The sequence below is a fragment of the Mytilus edulis genome, chromosome 4 (assembly GCF_963676685.1).
Source record: "Mytilus edulis chromosome 4, xbMytEdul2.2, whole genome shotgun sequence".
NCBI lineage: Eukaryota > Metazoa > Mollusca > Bivalvia > Mytilida > Mytilidae > Mytilus > Mytilus edulis.
In genome coordinates, this window is record NC_092347.1 from 11,645,956 (window position 1) to 11,669,883 (window position 23,928).

Here is a 23,928-nt window from a genome sequence, read left to right on the forward strand (position 1 = left end):
TAAATTTGTTTGTTTCGCCTTTTAAAAAATGGCTATGCGTATAAGAATAAATACTACATACTTGCGCGACGCCTTTTAGTTTTACTGAAAACTGCGCAGACTAAGAAATGTTTTTACAAGTGCAAAATGTTCTATGATAGATATCATTTTGTCAGACACTTTTCTTTTTTTGATTTGGTTCTTATAACATGCCAAAAATCTGTATACTTAATAGAGTTTGACATTAAATTAAACGTTTTACTCTTTAAGCTGGGGTCGCACATTCACGATTTTTACTGCCGTCCTTGACAGGACCATTCCCGATTAACATTTGTCAAAAGTCTGATCAAGATCCTGTGAATCGTAGATGGAAATCCGATTTGTATCTTTCGCCAGGTAAAATTCGACCGAGTCTGTCACGACTGCGTCCCGATTCTACCGAATGTAATCCGACAGAGATCAGATAGTGACAAGACAGTGAACCGACACTGACGGAAGTTATCCGTTCGAAAACTGTCGGCATACTCGGGATGATCAGGTACTGTCGGAACGTAATCCTATCACGGTCTGCTCTATCGCATTGCAAACGGCTTTGTCTGGTCTCAGTCGTATTGTATTCTGTTATTGTCGGGACTTCTCCAGATCATTCCCGTTCCACAGGACACCGTCCCGAATACACAGAACATTGTTAGGAATTCTATCCGATACAGCAGAATCTGTCACGACATAGGCACGATTGTAATCCGATTAGACAAAATCGGCTGAGTTTCCCCGAATGTTACGGGACGAACCTAACTGTCGGGGTGCTTTGCCGAATTATTCGGACCCTTCCCGACCAGTAGGAATCTGTTACGAACTAAAACGACTGCCTTCAGACAATAATAGGACATTCCAGATAATTGAGGATACTAATCCGACTTTTTCACTTTTCGTGTCGTATCGCTGTCTGATCTCAAACGTGAGCAATAATCGGCAATGTGTGAACCCCGCATAACAGACGTATAACCAACCCAATTACAAAATGTAACAGACCAATCGCCCATATAGCCGCATACTCAATATAGATTAACCGACCAATCTCTCGGTTAGCCGAGTGTCGACCGTGAACATGTGGAAAAAGAAATTTCTTAAATACAAGAAGACACACTCCGATAAATATTTGAAATAATACTTTTTAATTTATAACTAAATGAATACCGGCATGTCGTGTCGTTGTAAACTTCCAACAGTTGCCGCCATTTTGAAAATATTGCTATCGAATGCCAAAATATGAACTTTTCAATCAAATTTTAGAGCAAAAAGTTCGATACCTAAATTGATATGGTTCTCGGTTTCATTTATATGAATATGTTGTCGATCTTTTAAGGGGTTGGGAGGATATAAGTAACAATAAATAAGTTTAGAAAATTGATAATACAAAGAGGTCCCTTCGCAACTATATCGAGTTTTAACGAAGAAGTCGACGGAGGCTGTGAGGTCCCTTTGCAACTTTATCGAGTTTTAACAAAGAAGTCGACGGAGGCTGTGTGTTTATGTTACCTCAATTTTCAAACTTATTTCGAAGCACGAAATAAAGTATCTGAACTGAAACTTAAAACATTTTTAATTGTAAGAAAATGTATACTGTAAAACGTGGGGAGGTAAATAAAGGCAACAGTAGAATACCGCTGTTCAAAACTCATAAATCCATGGACAAAAAACAAAATCGGGGTAACAAACTAAAACTAAGGGAAACGCATTAAAAATAAGGGGAGAACAACGACACAACACTAAAATGTAACACACACACACACACACACACACGGACTCAGCACTAGACAAAATACACAATATATTAAAAAAGATATGCCTGTTTAATATATGTACCCCGTTTACTTTCATTGATATCCAATCGGCCATTATTGATATACAACTTAAGTGTAAAAGTCACGTGATGACCGAGATAGTTTGAAATATTGCTGTATAAGTATTGTGTTTTTCATTCAATTTTGTAAAAGACAAAAGATACCAATTTGAAAGGAACATTTTTAAACTCCAAAGAGGAGAAACAAAATAATAGGTAATGAACATTTGACATGCTGCCTTACTTACAAGACATTTATGTTGTTTTATTTCGTTCAGAATTTTAGGTAGATCACCATGTAATGCATTGGAAATAACACCAAACGTCAACGGCGTCTTGTCTTTCACATATTCATCAGATGACTCAAAATTACCACTGAAAGAAAAAAAGGGCAAAACAATTACTAGTATTGGGGTTTACAGTTGGATTACTCATAAATACAACCAATTTCATTGAATAATGAATTCAGAGATGTGAATTTTTCAATCTTATTGTCCTATTATCTATACATTTTAATCTGATTCGTACAATGAAAAATTATTAAACAACAAAAACACAGATTACAAGAAATATTCATCACACCCTATTTTTGTAAAGTCGTTGATGATTCGTTTGAAATACATAAAAATATACATCAACGACTAGTGCATAATAGAGATGTATTAAATATTTCGCGTTTAATAACACTTGTTGGTCGAAGTATGAAAACAGTTGAATTAAAATCAATTGTTAGTTTAAACATAGAACTGTTTGATAATAGATCAGTTACTAACATAGTGACAAGTTAGATAAAGCTTGACATATACAATTTATTAGCAATTAGCGGAGATTCGTATTGATTACAATTTGCAACCAAAACGGTAAAACATATTATCTCACATAAGATATATTTTCGTACTAAATGTGTAAGGCTCAGATCAACGCCTGGTCTCTAATATTATAGACCACTTTCGAGTTCATCTATCACCGGAAAAAACTCGTCAATTATGCGCGCCTTTATGACGTCATTTACCAGATAGAGGGAATCGCCTGTATCCCTGCACTGTTAACGTTCATCAAGCGTCTTAGTGATCGTCATTGTACAGGATAAACTAGAAATACTATTTGTTTTGTAAGTGCTTATTCACAATTCCCTAATGACAGCAGTGCTGATTGTCAATTATGAGAAATTAATTTCCTGAATAATTCGTGCAATGTGGTATTAAAGTTTTCCAACCACTCGCTCAACATTGAAACGGAAGTGAAATGCTACTAAACGCACGAACGATGTACACTAAAACCAGAGTTTTTGACGGAAATGCATCGAACTCGAAAGTTGTCTATTGACTTCATTTCATCAAATCGACGTCAATATCTGATGTCATGTTCTCAAATCAGTGTCAAATATTTTCAATCCTATAATCGACCTCCAATGTTACGTAATAAATTACAAAAACAAAAACCATTTGTTCGATGAGGAGAATCTTGTCACGATGTATAATATCATTGATTCATTTATTTGTTATCAAAATAAAAAAACAAAGATAAAAAAAAAGAAAAAGAAAATAACAGTTAGACAGTCACAAATTTCATATTGCTTATTCATATACATGCATATTAAAATTTTGGTGAAAGCCGTTCAATTTTTTGACCAACGTTGTAGTTTTACTTTTTTCCATTTAAATGATACGTAGGTATACATTTAACGACAAGGAGACAACCCCTAAAATAGATTAGATAATCAACAGATTTTATGTGGGCAATAAGTATACAGAATCAAACAATAGAAAGAAGAAAAAATTAGATTTTACAGCCATTTGATAAAACGTTCTATGATTTTAACTTATATTTTTCAACGGGTATTTGCGACAGTAAAACTACCGATAGAAGTCAGCAAAAGCTTTAAATACAATACAGTTATCTCTTTTCTAATGGAAAACAAGTTCATAATTAAATTTCAATCATTATTTCAGTGTAAAAGAAAATTCCGCGAAAAGATGTTATCTTCTTTGGTTCCTACACTAGGTGACGTCATAGGTATGCTTCCGGCGTCAAACATAAACACAGTAGGACAACCGGATGTGCCTTTTCGGCCAAAATGTGATTCGGCGGCGCTCAGTAGTCCTACGCCGAAAATTGGACTATTTTGCGTCGGCCGACGTCAACTGAAAAATGGCGCGCTTTTGTATTTTTTTTTTTAATTCGTTTGTGGCAAAGTGCGGACGATAAATACTGTCGATTTTAAGCATATCTACATGAGAAAATACATGAGTTTACATATTATTTTCATTTTTGATCATTGAAACATAAGGAAATCTTATTTTTTTACATCTGAACATAGAATTTCGGATTTTGATTTTCTGCACTATAGGATTAAATGGCTATATCAAAAATGGGAACAAAAAAATACCTATCCTTCGATTTGCTAAAAATTTTTACAACCTATTCTCGCGAGTTTTTGGCATCGAAATTCGTAAAGAACGGAGGTGTCCAAGCCAGGGCAAAAATTTGTTCCCATTTTAAAGTAGGGGTCTCAATCTTTTATAGGTTTTTCCTTGCATGGTCGGTAGATTTGAAAATTGGAAGAGTTTCTGTTTTTAAAGTAAATATTTATTCAAATATCATGAAAAGGTGAATCATTAGGTATAAAACCACTTTAAATATAGCAGTTTGTGTCACTGAATTGTAAAATTCTAGATTTTTTTCGAAATTGAAGAAGGCGCCATTTTTGGCTATTTTACCATTACGTCTATTGATATGCTAAAATTATGAGGTGTTTCTAAAAAATCTCCGACTCAATTTTTTTAAAACTGTCATATGCTAATCTTTGGTACAAAATGTATGTGTTTTGAAAAAAATTAGGCACTTCTATCGAGTAGAAATGGAGAATGGTCACCTTTACTTTGTATGTCCCCACTATGGGGGCCTGTTCCTCCCTTTACCTTGTTTTTGAAGAACACGATAGTAATTCAACTCTCGAAAAAATTATCCACTAAAAATAGTTGAAACATATCAAATATATGTTAAGACATAAATAAATTTTACTGGATGTGATTTTTTAAGCAGAATTGCCGGAATCAACCTCAACCGAAGTTGTGTCAGTATATAGATAAACGTTGTCAATATCCGGCGCCGAAAATGCCAACGTAAAATGTCATTAAAAGTTGGATTCTTAAATTTCTTTTCTTCTTTGTAGCAATTTTGTTAATCTTAATGCCAAGGAAGGCATGCAATATGTTGAATCCATACCAACGTTATACCATACTTGGTACCCTAGAGTGTTAGGCTTACACATCATGGGACCCCGACTGATTTGTTGAAATCATGATCGTACTTTAACTAAAAGTTTACAAAGTAACTTATAAACTAGAGGCTCTAAAGAGCCTGTGTCGCTCACCTTGGTCTATGTGCATATTAAACAAAGGACACAAATGGATTCATGACAAAATTGTATTTTGGTGATGGTGATGTGTTTGAAGTTCTTACTTTACTGAACATTCTTGCTTCTTACAATTATATCTATAATGAACTTTGCCCATTAGTAACAGAGAAAAAAAATTGACTATAAAAGGCAATAACTCCCTAAGGGGTCAACTGACCATTTCGTTCATGTTGACTTATTTGTAAATCTTACTTTGATGAACATTATTGCTGTTTACAGTTTATCTCTATCTATAATAATATTCAAGATAATAACCAAAAACAGCAAAATTTCCTCAAAATGACCAATTCAGGGGCAGCAACCCAACAACGGGTTGACCGATTCATCTGAAAATTTCAGGGCAGATAGATCTTGACCTGATAAACATATTTACCCCATGTCAGATTTCCTCTAAATGCTTTGGTTTTTGAGTTATAAGCCAAAAACTGCATGTTCTATTTTTAGCCGTGGCGGCCATCTTGGTTGGTTGACCGGGTCACGCCACACATTTTTTAAACTAGATACCCCAAAGATGATTGTGGCCAACTTTGGATTAATTTGGCCCATTAGTTTCAGAGGAGAAGATTTTTGTAAAAGATTACTTAGATTTATGAAAAATGGTTAAAAATTGACTATAAAGGGCAATAACTCCTTAAGGGGTCAACTGACCATTTCGGTCATGTTGACTTATTTGTAAATCTAACTTTGCTGAACATTATTGCTGTTTACAGTTTATCTCTATCTATAATAATATTCAAGATAATAACCAAAAACGGCAAAATTTCCTCAAAATTACCAATTCAGGGTCAGCAACCCAACAACAGGTTGACCGATTCATCTGAAAATTTCAGGGCAGATAGATCTTGACCTGATGAACATTTTTACCCCACATCAGATTTCCTCTAAATGCTTTGGTTTTTGAGTTATAAGCCAAAAACTGCATTTTACCCCTATGTTCTATTTTTAGCCGTGGTGGCCATCTTGGTTGGTTGACCGGGTCACGCCACACATTTTTTAAACTAGATACCCCAAAGATTATTGTGGCCAAGTTTGGATTAATTTAGCCCAGTAGTTTCAGAGGAGAAGATTTTTGTAAAAGATTACTTAGATTTATGAAAAATGGTTAAAAATTGACTATAAAGGGCAATAACTCCTAAAGGGGTCAACTGACCATTTCGGTCATGTTGACTTATTAGTAAATCTAACTTTGCCGAACATTATTGCTGTTTACAGTTTATCTCTATCTATAATAATATTCAAGATAATAACCAAAAACAGCAAAATTTCCTCAAAATGACCAATTCAGGGGCAGCAACCCAACAACAGGTTGACCGATTCATCTGAAAATTTCAGGGCAGATAGATCTTGACCTGATAAACATATTTACCCAATGTCAGATTTCCTCTAAATGCTTTGGTTTTTGAGTTATAAGCCAAAAACTGCATTTTACCCCTATGTTCTATTTTTAGCCGTGGCATCCATCTTGGTTGGTTGACCGGGTCACGCCACACATTTTTTGAACTAGATACCCCAATGATGATTGTGGCCAAGTTTGGTTCAATTTGGCCCAGTAGTTTCAGAGGAGAAGATTTTTGTAAAAGTTAACGACGACGGACGACAGACGACGACGACGACGACGACGGACGCCGGACGCAAAGTGATGGGAAAAGCTCACTTGGCCCTTCGGGCCAGGTGAGCTAAAAACAAGATTCATTCCGTGAATATTGCTACCTGCCGCTGAGTTTTTAATGAACATTCAATCTGATTCGGTCATAGAAAAGCTGTTGATATTCCTTTCGTTAATATAATTATCGTTGTGTGTTTTGTTTGGTTTCTTATTTTTAAAAGGGGGCGTTGGCAGGGGCATGCTCTTTTTATTTTGTCAAAGGCATGTGTCATTTTTAGGGCTCAGTGTTCTCAATCTCTGGTTACAGTGGAGGTTCAAACTCATCATGACTTTAAAAACTTATTAAAAATTCATTTTGCAGTTTCTTGGGGCATTGACATACTGACTATCAATATATCTATGCATAGGAGGGATGACCAATTCTATTCAAAGTAGGTGGTGGGAATTCATAAGAAATCCTGGTCCGTTCACAATAGTACTTCAGTGGCAGATCCAGAACTTTTCCTAAAAGGGGGGGGGGGGGGGGGGGGCTGACTGCATGCATGACCTAAAAGTGGGGGGCTTCAATGATTCCCTATATAATCAACCAAATTTTTCCCACGAAAGGGGGGCCCCCTGGATCCGCCTATGTACTTGTTGCCCTGGATGCTTTGCCCTTATACCCATTCGCCCTGTTCTTTTTTTTATTTTGTTGTCCTCTTTAATGTAAATTATTTGAATGAAGTATGTAAAATTTGGTTGACAATTTTGTGCATAAACCACATATGCCAAAACGTTGGAGATTTTGTCTGGATTGACTATTCATTTGCATCCATTGCTACACATGCATTTATTTCTAAACATATTTTCACTTTTGCATACAGATGCAGAATATTCCTTTTCAGCCTGTCTTGTGTCATGTAACAGGGTCTTTTATACATGTGGCTCACTAACTGCTTTTTGTTCAAATTAATCTTTTTAGACATTTGATATCTGGTGGAGAGTTGTCTTATTGGCATTGATCATACCCCAACTTTCTAATTTTCATATTTCTGAAAGGTAACTGTATTTATTACCTTGAATTGAATAAATAACTACATACAAAAAACAATTCCACATGTAAAAAAAATAAATGAAATATAATTTCAAATAATACAATGTAGCTAGCCTTATGGAATATTTTGTATGTTGTGCATCTCTTTTCTCCTTTTAGTGACGGGGGGCCTATTTTGTATGGTTGGCTGCTTCATATCTGGTGATGGGATATATACATTTAGTTATGCAGTGTTGAATACTGGTCCCCACCCCCCTAATTGATAGGAATAAACAAAACAAAAATTGTTTCACTCAATCTCAACAACAAGGCAAAAGTGAAGTAAATCAATATAAGCATACTACTGGTTCTGCTCGTTTTCTGCTCTTTGGTTGGGTTGTTATCTCTTTGACACATTGCCCATCTATATTCTCAATTTTTTTTAAAGATTATTCAAGTATGTGATATGTGATAAATATCCAAAAATTAGCTTATTTGATAAAATTCAGCCTTGATCCACAATTTCTTGAAAAAGTACCAAAGCAAAATACAACATGTATGTACATGTCTAATTTACCAGGAAAAAGTCGAATAATTCTGGAATGGCAAAACTTGAATTTGCCCAAAACTAAAAGCGAGCTTTTTTAAATTACACTCATGCAAAATAAAAGGGAAACACTTGAGGCCAGAGGGAAGATATAATATTCGGTTGTCAGAAGTATAAAATAAACGTGGAATCTGATTAAGTATATAACAGTGAAATTGCTTAAAACAAAATATTCATGAAAACAATAATCTGATTTTTTTTAATATTAAATATGGTGACATTTCACTTCTGCACTTTGTAATGTTGATGAGTCGCACATATTTAAAAAATCCTCTTGTTACTAAACTTTGGAGCCCATAGTCTGTTAAACTTTCATTTATTAAATCCTGCATTAGTTCAACAAAAATGTCCGCTTATAATCACTTGAACCACCTCGGATACCATTCTGTACATGAATATATCTTTCATAACAAATTTCATATAAATTGCTGATTCCAGGTATCAAAATTTTTATCCTCCAGTAAAGTTATTCCTCTGACAGGATGTGTTGTCTACTGAAAATGAAATTTTTTGTTATTAAATTAAGTTTGTTAATTCAATCAAAAAGTAATGAAGAATGATAATTATAATATATTTTATCGCTATTTTGTGCATTTTTCCTTTGATCTTTTTTTGTGATAATTTTCATATCATGCTACTCGTTTGAGATGGAAAATTATCGCTAGAAACTAAGCATGCACGTGGCGTTGCTAACGAAATTGACATGAAATTGACAACGTCGTCATAGGTAAAATAGCGATAAAAAGATTATCATTGTTCATCTCAACTCGATTGCCTTTCTCGCTTTCGCCGTCCCAGCTCAAGCGAGAAAATCAATCTCGTTGAGATGATCACCGATAATCTATAAGTATTTCATTGTTATTGCCATCTCTGACCTCAATACAGTCTGCTCAAGTCATTCTCTTCTCTAAATAAAAAAACAGATGCTCCGCAGGGCGCAGCTTTATACGCCCGCAGCGGTTGAACCCTGAACGGTTGGGGCAAGTATGGACACAACATTCAAGCTGGATTCAGCTCTAAATTTGGATTGTGATTAAATAGTTGACACAGCATAGGTTTCTGACACAGAATGAATGTGGTCTAATGAACTTAAAAAATGTTTTTTGCCTTTGAGCAATTCACTATGCTGTTAATATTGATCCTCTCAAAAAAATGTTTGAAGAAATTTTCTTTTTATTTATAAAATCTGAAATGAAAAAAATTTACCCCCCCCCCCCCCCCAATTTTTTTTTCACATCCCCCTTTCCCTTATTCCAAAACTGATCTCAATTAAAATTTCTAATGGAGTTTGCAACAATAACTACTCATTTAAATACATCATAAAATATTAAAACGTAAAGAAAGTGCTTGTAATCACTGAATGGTAAAGATTGTTTTAATTTATCAGTTGGTAGTAAAAGTGAATATACATTGTATATTGTATAAAACAATGATTTAAGTTGATTCAACTACTATTCTGAACAAAGAAAGATAAGACTCCAATTGTAAATTTTATGCTATTGCACAATATTGTGCAATTAGATATTTCTTGCTATTGCGAAATACTGTGCAATTGAAAATATTTGCTATTGCACAATACTGTGCAATTGAAGATTTCTTGCTATTGTGCAATACTGTGCAATTGAAAATTTCTTGCTGTTGCACAATACTTAATATAATAATTTTGGATCCTGAATTGGACCAACTTGAAAACTAGGCCCATAATAAAAAATCTAAGTACATAATTTGTACATGTTTAGATTCAGCATATCAAAGAAGCCCAAGAATTAAATTTTTGTTAAAATCAAACTTAGTTTAATTTTGGACCCTTTGGACTTTAATGTAGACCAATTTAAAAACGGGACCAAAAATTAGGAATTTACATACACAGTTAGATTTGTCATATCGAAGAACCCCAATTATTCAATTTTTGATGAAATCAAACAAAGTTTAATTTTGAACCCCGATTTGGACCAATTGGAAAACTGGGCCAATAATAAAAAATCTAAGTATTTTTTTAGATTCAGCATATCAAAGAACCCCAACTTGGCCAAGGATTCAATTTTTGTTAAAATCAAACTAAGTTTAATTTTGGACCCTTTGGACCTTAATGTAGACCAATTTGAAAACAGGACCAAAAATTAAGAATCTACATACACAGTTAGATTCGGCATATTGAAGAACCTCAATTATTCAATTTTTGATGAAATCAAACAAAGTTTAATTTTGGACCTTTTTGGCCCCTAATTCCTAAAATGTTGGGACCAAAACTTCCAAAATCAATCCCAACCTTCCTTTTGTGGTTATAAACCTTGTGTTAAAATTTCATAGATTTCTATTCACTTTTACTTAAGTTAGAGTGCGAAAACTAAAAATATTCGGACAAAGACGACGACGCCAACTTTTTTTGCGGTCGTATAAAAATGGTCAGATTTATTAAAACGCTTCATTTGCATGGATATGATGCACATCATGTAAGAGTTAATTCCCTTATATTGTTTTTTTTTATCATAAATTAAATTTAAATTATGGTACCCTTTCATTCTTGAAATTAGGTTTTAAATCCAAATGTAACTATCTTGACATTTATACAGCATAGATAACAGAATAAAATCTTTAAACTATTAAAAGAATACCATTCGGCCTTAAAGTCTGTGTATGATTCTTTTACCTATATCTCATTAATTATAATTTCCATCCTCAATTTATTCCATTGGCAACTTTTATATATAAAAAAGAATAATTTAGTATATAATTATGTCTGACTGTTAAATGTAGATATTTTAAGTCTATTCCCTTATGAAAACAGTCTGCATACCATGTATATTATGTTTTTGTTTCTTATGTTTTTGTTTCATATTTGTGGGATTACTGTAAATAACTGACTGTTTTTACCCTAAACAGACACTTTTGGATTACTTACCCTTAATATATTCTAGTCCTATTGTTTTCTATCAAAATCATTTTGCTTTCAACATTACTGGACACTGGTCGTTGACATTCCATTTGATTACTGTTTTCTTGTTGTATGTATATCACACATACACATGTACATGTACAAGTGTTTTTTGTTGATATATAAAAGTCCTATGTATTGAATTTTTGATTCATAGTGAACATCATTCTCCTTCCTGTAAATATAAAGCAAATGTACATACAATTACTAAATAAATTATATACTAAATTATTCAAAGCAAAATTAAACTTTGCATTGTTATTATCAACACATTAATACAAATTTGCCATATGAATTACCAAGAAAATACATGTTTTTACTAAGTATTATAAATAATTATGCCTCAAGCATTTTGCTCAATACATAAAAGTTAAAGGCAATAATGGGCAAAGAAAATATTTCCAAGTCTTGAAAATTTATTTTTTATGTACTGTATAATATAAAAAAAAAAAGTGGTATGATTGCAAATGAGACAACTATCCACAAAAGACCAAAATTACACAGACATTAACAACTATAGGTCACTGTACAGCCTTCAACAGTGAGCAAAGCCCATACCGCATAGTCAGCTATAAAGAGCCCCAATAAGACATGTAAAACAATTCAAACGAGAAAACTAATGGCCTTATTTATGAAAAAACGAAGAACAAATATGTAACACATAAACAAACGACAACCACTGAATTACAGGCTCCTGACTTGGGACAGGCACATACATAAATAATGTGGCGGTGTTAAACATGTTAGATAACAATGTTTAATATCATAACATGGAGCAGATTTTAGTGTTAACAATCCTTTCATTAACATTTTTATATTCAATTATATTATAGTGTACATAAATATCATAACATGTACAATACAAGCTAAAATTATATACATTTTCAGTCTTCACGTTGAACTGCTAAAGCTACAGGCCCGCAGCTCAATTTTTGAAAATTTTTAGTTAGATTCTGTTGGCCTGTAGGTCTGATTTTTACAGGCCCGAGAGCAATTTTACCAGCCTAGGCTGCTTGGGCTGCCACTCGTCGTGAAGGCTGCATTTTGGGGACACTCACAACCCAGTTTTTCTCAATTAAAATCATGGAACCACCACTGTCATGACTATTGAGACCTTGTTGGAAAAAATTTGGTTGATTATATATATAGGGACTGAAGCATGACTGGAGCCCCCCTCCCCTTTTATGAAAAGTTCTGGTTTTGCCACTGAAATTTGTTAGTTTCTGGTCTGACATGTAAATGTATGTCACTGTGTAAGCTCTCAAATGGGTGACGGGTGATTGGTTAATTACAATGGGGATACTACATGTATCTGGTTTATTTTTTTATATATGGGAAAGAAGAGTATGGATAGTGAACCCCCATTGTCAGAAACAAGTGCCTTTAATCCCTTTCCCTTTGTATTGTATCAATTTGTGTTCATAAAAGATTTAATTTTTATAGATAAAATATTAAACTTGAGTGTACATGTATTATATAAATGAAATCAGGGACATATAAAAGTTCAAAATTCTTTATTTTCCAATTAAGGGCCCCTGACGGGCAATAATGACAACAATACACAATACATTAAGTGTTGGCCGTTATGTTTTATTGTTGTTTTGTTTTGTATATGTTTTTTATATGTGTTCGTGTGTTTCAGCGATGATCCTTTTATACTGGATTTTATCCTGAATAAAATTAGTAAGATAGTTAGTTTATAATGAAGATAAAATTAATTGTTCCCAGATAAAATGGGAATTTATTTATATAAGACCAGGTATAAAGTAGCCAAGAGTTAAAGTGAATATGTCTTACATTCTAATGATTTAGTACATGGACGTCTTTGACGTGCAGAAAAATTCATGGAGTACCCACTCACCCCACCCCTTTTTTTTAGAGAACTTACAGTCGGCATGAAACATGATCATCCACGCTTTTAAATTTAATTCGTTTTGGTCCGTATTTGCAGTTTCATGTTTACAATGTTCACAAAGTGATAGCGTGAATTATTTCCAGGGAGATCGTGAAGAACACTTTTTTTAATTTTGTCTGTCCAGTTTGAAAACGGATGTTGACAGTGGGTATAATATTTCCGGAGACAAGAGCGGATACCCCAGACCGAAATCCGAATGTAATAAAATAATAAAAGTGATAAATAGTAAATTCATTACATGTAGGGGAATGATGAAAACTTGGATTTCAATATTCATGTTTCATATTATTTTACACTTTATTTTTGCCGTTTAAATCATTTCTTGGGATACGACTTCTTTGAAAATAATTACCTGCAATATCTGGAATAAAGCTTTATCTTTTATGTTGTGTAGCACAAAGTTTAAGCATCCAAGAATGTCATAAATGTAACTTTCAACGAGGAATGCCAAATCCGACGTCAAATAATGGCCGCCATTACGTGTTGACAACGTCGTCTAGTGAACCGTATCACTGAGCGCCGAAATCCTTACTCAGGCGCTTCCGGTTGTCCTACTGAACACCGTGCGTTTTCTGGCTTCTGTGCCGCTTAAGAATGTAATGAAATTTGATAAAAAGAAGATTTGTAGCTGCGACATGTTAGTTTTTTGGCTTATTATTGTAGAAATTACATGTCAATACATTCAGCAATTCAAAATGTCGGCTACCTTAGTTAAAGACAAGGAGATAGAAAATTTTACACTAACTGTCATCCAATCAGAACCATTGATACAAAGTTATTGCATTAGAATTGGTGTTTGTTAATACTTTGTAATTTTACTGCAACCAAACAGATTGAAGTAAAGTTTTAGTCAAGGCTTGTTACGAAGAGAATAATTTGCTATACTATCTGAAGCTTTCTGATTTTTAGTTGTAGTATAAAGCAGTTTTTATTATATAGTCGCCGTCACGTAAAATTGGCACCATGTTTTTTGTCAAAAAAAAATTGAATATCAGCCGCGTTCACTCGAGATGATGTTCTTTATTTAGCGGAAGTAAAACTATAGTCGCCGTCACGTAAAATTGGCACGATGTTTTTTGTCAAAAAAAATTTGAATATCAGCCGCGTTCACTCGAGATGATATTCTTCATTTAGCGAAGTAAAATCCTGTCCAAATATCCAGTCGGAAAGCAAGCCCTTAGAAACGACCGTTGTTGCTACTTTCTTAAGACAACAATGGGACTGATATTAAAACCCGCCATTCTGAAATTGCGTTAATTTCGCGGATTTTTTTTTTGGCGCCAATTTGGAAGTTTATCTTTTTTTTCAGTTTCCTACTTGCCATTAGGGAGCTACCATTTCATTTTTATGGGGGAGCTAGGATGAAATTTGAAAAAAATAGGCAGGACATGAGTTTTGAGTAAAAAAAAAAAGGCAGGATGACAGTTTAGGTAAAAACAGTCAGGATAAACTAATAAAAAAAAAAAAGGCAGGACCGAATAGAGTGAAAAATAAATAAAAAGGCAGGACAGAGATTACAACTAAAAAAAAAAATGCAGGACAAAATTTTTCATCCTAGCCCCCCCCCCCCCCCCCCATAAAAATCAAATGGTAGCTCCCTTAGGGTCTGACATAGATTTATTTCGATTTGTTGAGCATGGAGTTTATTATCAAAAGGAAAAACAAATCTCAAACATGTCAAATTGGCCGTGTTTTAACGATCCTGTAATGCCGTTGAACGTTGTTTAAAATTATTTTCTTCTATTTTTCACAGATTAACAAAGACTGTATGTACTAACTATACAAACAATTAATAATACGTATCTCAAAAATTTAAAAAATCATAAAGTATAACGTTCTATTACCCCTTGGGAAACCCCGTTTGAACTAAATTCCAAAAGAAAGACATTTTTTGACATTGTAGTTTTTCGGTCTTACACATCGATGTCACCTGGCATCTGACCACAGTCAATGTACACACATTTAGCATGTTTAGTATGTTTGTTTGAAAAAGTAATGGCGAGATCAGCTGTGAATATTTGACTGGATTAATTATTCTCTTTAAGTCAGTGAAATGTATGACTTAACTAAACCAAGGTAGGGAAATCTTATACTGTCTTTGCACAACCTTAACTACTTTAGATGCACTGACATAAAACACATTCGTTGTTTAAAATAATACTTTTTTTTTGTGATAAAGGAATCACAGGCACTTGTTTCTATCCATAGGAAGGTCGACTATCCATATAAATATTTATATGGATAGTCGACCTTCCTATGGATAGAAACAAGTGCCTGTATATTTATATGGATAGTCGACCTTCCTATGGATAGAAACAAGTGCCTGTGAAAGGAATCCTGCAAAAGTAAATGAGAAAGTATTGTCCTAAATTTCAACTTAGGCAGCCAACAACCATTTGATTTTCTGTAGGGGGTAGGGGGTGGTGGCTTTTGATTGTTTTGAAGGAAAAAAGTTTGTTTCCAATTTTTGGATAAAGAATAATTTGTTTTTGACCCTGAGAAAAAAAAATGTTTGTTTTACCCTCAGCTGCCATTAAATGAAATGCTAAAATTGAAAGAGAAGAATTGTTTTCAACTTGTCTGGAAAAAAATCCATAGTCCCTCCCCCCCCCCCCCCCCCCCCTTTCCCTGAAAACAAATGGTTGCTGCCTTCAAACAATCTCTTTCAGAGTATCATTTTAATCAATCTTATTCAAAGCATTATCATACTGACATGAAGTGTGACTTAATTTTGACTTGTGATCTAAAACATAATTGTTGACTTAGCCCCCAGAAACTGCTCTGAAATACTTTTATATAAATGTAAAAATGCATAGTTTTTTTAATGTTATTATTATTTTTTTCAAATAGAAAAATAAAAATATTACTAAGACAGTAGTAAGTCTATTCTGTTCTTATTTATTTTCAAGTTCATGACCAGCACCATTTATTTATTGGTTATGGTTATATTTAGTTTGTTCATACAAGGATTGCAAACTAATTTTCCTTTTATAAAATAATGAAGATTTTACATTCAGAATACTTTCATATGATCTCTTTTATGTTTAAATGAAAAAGGTAGGACCAACTTGCAAGTGTCAGTAATGAAAAGGAATTCCTGTTTTTTATCATTTTAATACTGTCTTGATCCATTATCATGAATATGTAGACTACCCCTTGTATAAATTGAGTAGACATTTATTTCTGTGTTAAAATAATTTGGTTGCAGCAGTAAAAATACTTACCAAAACATGAATATTAAATTAACTCTTGGAATATTAAATTAATATTAAATTATTAACCCTAATATGGCACATAGGGACACATAGGGCCTATTTCACAGGGACTGAGTTCTGAAAAGTGACAGAACATGGTTCTCTATTTTTTGGCACATGTTTACAGTATCAAAATATATTTAATAAGATAATTTTTAATAATATCCACATGTAAATAACATCATATTGCTTGATATAACAATAGTTTGTTCATGATAGTGTCAAACAAAGGGACGTAACTCGTGAATTACCGTCGGCCCCGCTTCGTCAGAAATATCGACACATCTAACTGGCACATTTGCGTATCTTAGCATATCAACTGGCACAAATTTGACACATCATAGTCCAAGTTATGTTACATAACATAATTTAAATTCAGCATAGCTTCCCAAGAAGTTAAGAAAGAAAATTATGATTTTAATTTTCTGTGACCAATTTTTTTCGTCAACACCGTGACTTTGAAGACAAATTTTGAGAGAAAAAAAATGAGTTTAATCCATAATTGAGTTGAGATATATATTTCTTATATACTCAAGAATGTTCACTTAAAAGGAAATTAGTTTTAATTCATGCAAAAAACTACAAATTCCAAAAAACGAGCTTCACTTTTTTTGGTAAAAAAAATGCCCATATATGGTAATCACATGACGTCCATTGTTGCTTTAAGAAATGGGGTCAAACAGGGGTCAGCTTTCCGAATGTATCTACTACTGTCCTATCTTTTATTGTGTTTGCACTGTATATCCTGACCTTCACATTTTTCAAGATTACTTACATTGTATAACCGCCATCTTGGTTTCTATGAGGGTCCCTTCTTCCATAACATTCGTTACTCTCCGGTAATATCATTGTCATTGATGATTCAATTTCCCGCGCTTTTTCCGTAAAGATGACGAAAAGCTCCGAGAGACACAAGAAAATGGAGAGCACGTGGAACTCCACGGCAATACTTCCGGAATGTCGGAATCCACCATACAAAATAAACTTGGAATATGTGAAGGTCAGGATTATACAGTGCAAACACAATAAAAGGTAGGACAGTAGTTGATTTTTGGAATGAAATTTGATTCCGCTAATTGAAAAACATGATCTTTAGTAAACGCGGTTGATATTTAAGAAAATTTTGACCAAAGACATGGTGCCAATTTTACGTGACGGCGACTATAATCTGTCGTATACCTAATGAAAATATGAAGCGATATGGAGTAATGTACATGAGACAATATTAATATATATACATGGTAAAACCCAAATATGGAACGTTTTAATTTGTGTCCTTCATCTTCAAGTCATCAAGGCAGTCAACAATGATTAATATTTCTCAAAACTGGTAGTAAGTTCAAGTTGACCCTTCACATCGGTTTGAGCAGAATTCATGGTTAAATATTATACAAAGCTACATTCCTATTTTTATGACTGTTTGTTGATACTTATAAATTTAACCAAAACCGAATAGAAATGAGAACATTTATGTCTAGGATTTCTAAACTTTACTGGGAGGAATAATTTGACATTTGTTTGGTTTAAGATTTTTATATCTTTTGTTAAACGAAGTTGGGGAAGGGATATGGTATTTTATCAAATTAAAGTCTATCTATCTAGTTTAAACATATTTATTTATAGTGGATTGGGAAACAAGTTATAGCAACTTGTATTAATCCCTTTTCACTTTGCGGGTGTGAGTGCTGCCTTGTAACGGCATTATCCTTCTCTTTTTTGAAATCTACAATGGTGTCTTTTACGTGCAAGAGATATGGCTCTCTCTTAACACGGGTCAGCCATTTATCGTACCATTTCGACGGACTATCATCGTTTCTCAAGACCACACTCGCAAATGGTGTCTTGAAGGGAAAGCCAAAGTTCAGTCCCTGAAATGTTCTCCCCTGAATCTGGATCGAACCAGGAACCTTTGTGTTAGTAGTCCGATGCATTAACTACTAAACCACGACTCTCCATCTATCTGTGGAAGTATAAGTCATAGTTCATAAGATTTACATAGATGCGTCTTAAAAAGCCAAGGAGTCCTGATAAAATAAGGTTATCTACCTACATTTTATACATGAGTGACTGATTAAAGTTTGCTTTAGGGTCCTATCTGAGATATAACCCGTGGAAAAATAATATTTTGTCAGTAGATACGTCTGTAATAGTCAGAATCGAGGGTCCTAAAATATGTCATCTTGACATAATATTTATTGATGAGTAAATGAGGTGAAAGGCTGCTTTTAAGTCCATATCTGAGATGAGGAATACAATATTTTATAAGGTAGATGCAACCTTCTTTGATAGTCACGAGTTTCAAAATCAAGTCTTGAAAATGAATTAGATGATATTCCATATCATCAACTGCACAATTAAGGCATTTAATTTTATCATAACTTATTGGATTGGACCAGTTCTGGCAATCGAGGATAAAAGTCAACTCAACATACAGATTGTGTATATCCCTTACCGAAAAAAGCCCTGCGCCAAACATTTAACGCAAGCTTGCAGCAAACGTTTGCTGCAAACTTGCTGCAACCATTTTACCATGCAAATGAAGTTTGCGGCAAGCTTGCTGCAAACATAATTATGCAAATTAGATTTGCCACAAGCTTGCGGCAATTGTGTGTTGCAAACTTGCGACAAACTTGCAGGAACTACACATATATTAATGTCATGTGTGAAGACGCATTCAATATATCTCTTTCAAATTACACAGCAACATTTCTAAAAAATTGAATTTCTGTCTTTATTCAAACATTTATTGAAAGAATTCTTGCAGACTCATGAGATTTAAGGAAATACATACATGCACTTGAGTTTTAAAAAAGGGCCAGGAGTCATTCTCAAATGACATAATATACCTGTATTATAAAATGAACAAGGTAAAATTTCAAATGTGTATTGAGTCTTTAAAGCTAGGTAATGATTGCATTACAGAATTTAACTTAATCTTAATAACCATGATGGTGCAGTACATCAGTTACAAATTCAAACTTATAATAGCTTAAGTTTTTCAATCGCACATTCATGTATATAAAGTTGCTTACTTAATTATGTATGATGATAACATTAATTATTTCATTAAAACATGAAGTTCTATGAATCATTTGTACTTACAAAATTACATACGGATCATCCCATATTATTGAACCAAAATGCCTCCTTGATCTCTTATATGTGAAATGCATTTCCATACACAACCAACATAATTCTGCAAACTTGCCGCAAGCTTGCAGCAATGTTTGCCGGAAGTTTGCAGCTAGCGGCGAACATCTGCAAACACTAATTTCTATGTTCCTGCAAACTTTTTGTTTGCGGCAAACAATTCAGTTTCTTAAGGGATAATATTTTGCACTTTTTTTTACACAAAAAAACCTCCAAATTTCCGGCCCAAAAATTTGGTGCGTGCACAAATTTACTCTCTTGTATTGTACTGTTATACACTGTCCCAGGTTAGGGGAGGGTTGGGATCTCACTAACACGTTTAACCCCGCAACATTACTTATGTATGTGCCTGTCCCAAGCTAGGTGCCTGTATTTCCGTGGTTGTCGTTTGTTTATGTGTTACATATTTGTTTGTCTGTGTCATTTTGGTGTATTGTGGACATCTTCTTTTTTATTTTTCGATTAGAGACCTTCCGTCGCTTTGAGTCGTACACTGTATCCTTATTCCAATGCCTGTAGCCCTTTACACTAAAAATCTTCAGGGTAAAATGTAGCGTTAGTCTTTCAAACTGGTGTCAAGAGATTGCATGTGCAATTGAACATACAGTGCTGTAAGGCTAATGATTTGGTGAAACTTCTCTTACATTTTATTAGATTGTTACTATTTATTATCAAATTCAAATTCAAATTCAAAGTTTTATTGCCATATACACTATACAGTTTATGACATATAACAACAACAAAAACAAATAAAGACAATAACTAAGTAACTCAATATATATACACAAATTCAGGTAAATATTAAAGGGTCCCCTGTCCTCAGTTCCATTGACTTTTTTTTATAAAGGATCCTAGTTTATTCACTTGTGTTGGTGTTGATGGGTTAAGTATATATATATAACTTTGTCATTGTCAGTGAGATTAGCAAATGAATTACTTTCTCTGTTAATGCAATTAAAATATGTTAATCTAATATTTGAATTATGAGAACAATTTATTAAGAATGTTTCTCATCATCTAGTACTTTGCATTTTTTGCAAAGTCTCTCTTCGCGAGGAATTTTAAAATGCCTTCCTTTTTCAATTAATAATGAATGGTCACTGATTCTAAGTTTTGTAATTAATTTTCTAAATTCAAAGTTTGGGTTAGAGAGGTAAGGTTTGATCAATAGATTTGGCTCAAGTCCTTTATAAAAATCTAATTTACTTTTATCATCAATAGATTTCAACTTATCCATCAACAGGTTGTTGTAATATGAGTTTATTTGGGGTTTAATATAGCTTTTAATATTTTTTAATTGTTTTAAATTATTACAGGTTTTTAGTCAATCTACATCAATGTTAGATTCAGAAAGAATATATTTTGCAAAAGTGAACCATGAGTAGGAGCCACTAGAATCCAAAGTTTTAGTTAATTGAAAAGATTCATGTAATAAGGGATTCAAATTTGAGGTGAAAAGCTTTGCTAAATACATAATAGTTTGGGTTTTTATATGACATTCAATAGGCAGTCTTCCCAATTCGTTCCTTGTACCAAAATGTGAGGCACTCTTGTTAGTGCCAAGGGTAAACTTGCAATAACCAAGATGCAAGTTTTCTATTGGAGTCTTGTCAATTATCAATGAGACCCTGAATCGTTTGCATCTTGGATCTGAAATTATACGTCTTTACTTGTGTTTAGAACAAGGACAGACTGTTAACCAACATGCAACCCATTTTTTTTGGTTACATAGTATCATTTGAATAAACTTGCATTTCAACACGATAATAAGGGTTTATTGGCACTAAAATTTACTTTTTAACTATTAAAACATAACTTAAAATTTACTTTTATACATACAATTTTACTTCCTACCATTACCATTTATTTTGACAATTTATAAGGTAACAATTTTATCAGACTGTTCATGACATCTTAACATTAAATGTATTCGATACTGATGGATACTGTGGTATTATTTGTTTGATTTATTATTTGCGTTTGAACTGGCTTGTATTTTTTGTGTGTGATTATGTCGAAGTTGGTATTTGTATTTCATGCTGATATATAGTAATTCAGTGGTTGTTGTTGATCTATCATCTAGGTCGGTCATTTTTGTTTATTCGCTCATTGGTTTCTTATAAATCAGAAAAGTAGTTTCCTTATTAATATTGTTTTATATTTTGTCACTTTTTGTATCTTTCTAGTTGCTTACTAGTATTCTAGTATTCTGTATGGGTTTTTATCATTATCGACGATCTTAGAGTGACGACTGAGGGATTTATGCACGTTACGTGGACTCTTTGGAATAGTTGTCTTATTTGCGTATTTGTTAATGTTTGTAGTTCTGCTCATTGTTGTCAAAATGTTCTTTCAAGCATTACAAAGGATTGCTATAATATCACGGAATGTCAATGCGTTTTTATCCTTGCTATGTATATAAATTCATGAAAAGTAATATCAATTCACTCACTCGCAAATGAAATCAGCAATAAAATCTGCAGCCTTGCCAGATCCTTTAAGGATAAGAACGGGAAGGTCATGTTTCAGAACTTGAAGTACTAATTCAATGGTATTCGCATCTCCTTCTGTCACTATTGTCAGGACAGGCACCGAACAGGTCACTATTACATAATTGTAATTTTAGTTCAATATTATGTAGAATACAAACAGAATATATATAGTTTCTTTAGCACTGAATTCATTTTATTCGAAGTATATTAATGTCATGTATTTATATTTTTGGTATGCATAAAAGAAATTTGTAATGATGCGGCAAGACAAAACACAATTGAAAGACGTGTATGTGTTAACATAGTTTTATCAATACACAAGTACGGAGCATTTGGCCTTTGTAAGCAATGCATGTTTATTTAAGTTTAATTTCATTTATAAGTTTCGGAGTTCATTGTGACGTCCGTTGGAACTGAACTGGAACAAACGTTTTTTAAGAGCCAGCATGACCTACATAAAGACTTTAATTCCATTTTAATTTTATCCTTAGGCCACACCAATTTGATTCCTTGTTCGACGGACCCGCCCGCACCTATTTTTTTCAAAACAGAATTTTTTTATTTTTTTATATTCCCGCTTCCCGCATCCGGAAATGTAATCATGTCCATTTCCCGCACCGTTTTTTTTTTGTAAACATTATAAAAAGATATCAACATTTGTTTTTAAAATCACAGTCTAACCTGTATATAACGATTTGAAACATAAAAGCACCCCAGCACACTTTGTAAATATCTGTGAGAATATTTGTTTCAGCATGAAACCTACTTATCCAAAGCGGGAGTGCTCCGATCAAGGATTTGTATCTCCGATATAAATATATATCAGCGGAAATACCGGAGTAAAGAACAAAACATTGGTTACTTTCCCCCTTACTTATATTCCCTATCAAAACATGTTCGTTGTAAGAATAAAGTACAAAGAACTTCTGAAGGATTTGCCTTCAACTGCAATTATATTGTATGCTTGCGGAACAAGACTATCCATAGCCTCTGCTGTTTATGCACCTGTCCTGATTGATTGAGGGGCCTGTCGTTCAGCAGTTATCGTTAGTTAATGTTGTTCATTGGTATTTTCCCGTTTGGATATACATGATATATAAATTAGATCGTTGGTTTTCCTGTTCGAATAGTGTACGCTAATAATTTTGGGTCCCTTTTAGCCTGCTGTTTGGTCTGTATCAAAGCCCTGTGTAAAAGGCCGTACCTTGACCTGTGTTTGTTATTTATATCAGGTTGAGAACAACCCTCCCTCAGACAACATGGACAAGGGGTCATTTTACTGATGTAGAAAAGAAAATAAAAATACCAAGGATTTGTATAGTTCTTCTATACAAAACCTTTGAAAACTTAGAATTTTGTACTCAAAAAGAGGAGAGTTACATCATATTTTAAACAACTTTTTCTAAAAGAGGGGTCCACTTATTTTGAATAATATTAAACTGTTAAAGTAAATGTGTTAACATGGTTAAAGTCCAGGCATATTACAAAATTCTTGGACATGTTTTGACCATTTAATACCAGATAGATATATAGTTCTTTGAGAAAATATGAGCCCTTTTGTACAAACAAATATATTATAACTTATATTGATCCCTCATAAAACATGTAAAAGGGATATTTATAACATTGTCATTAAGGGGTTGTCCCCAAACTGATTATGACTTGGATGGAGAATTGTCTCATTGTCAGTCACACATACATGTCCTACATAGAC

At 33.5% G+C, this 23,928-nt stretch overlaps 1 protein-coding gene and 1 long non-coding RNA gene across 4 annotated transcripts in view; both read right to left on the reverse strand.

The window, feature by feature from the left end:
• LOC139518953 (uncharacterized) overlaps positions 1-23,928 on the reverse strand; it is a 116,795-nt gene that overhangs the window by 48,744 nt on the left and 44,123 nt on the right. For both annotated transcript variants that reach the window (XM_071310649.1, XM_071310650.1), the window contains 2 exons: positions 22,175-22,325; positions 2,071-2,197 (listed from right to left, as the gene is read on the reverse strand). In XM_071310649.1, the coding sequence (XP_071166750.1) occupies positions 2,071-2,197; positions 22,175-22,325 (278 nt within the window). The remainder of the gene's footprint in view (positions 1-2,070; positions 2,198-22,174; positions 22,326-23,928) is intronic.
• On the reverse strand, positions 8,698-13,870 carry LOC139518957 (uncharacterized). 2 transcript variants are annotated; one of them, XR_011663493.1, is made up of 3 exons: positions 13,671-13,870; positions 11,371-11,578; positions 8,698-8,962 (listed from the first exon to the last, which is right to left on the reverse strand). It is a non-coding gene; the product is annotated as an uncharacterized lncRNA (long non-coding RNA). The 2 variants fall into 2 exon arrangements; XR_011663492.1 differs by lacking the exon at positions 13,671-13,870 and adding an exon at positions 13,292-13,495 and having other exon boundaries at positions 8,699-8,962.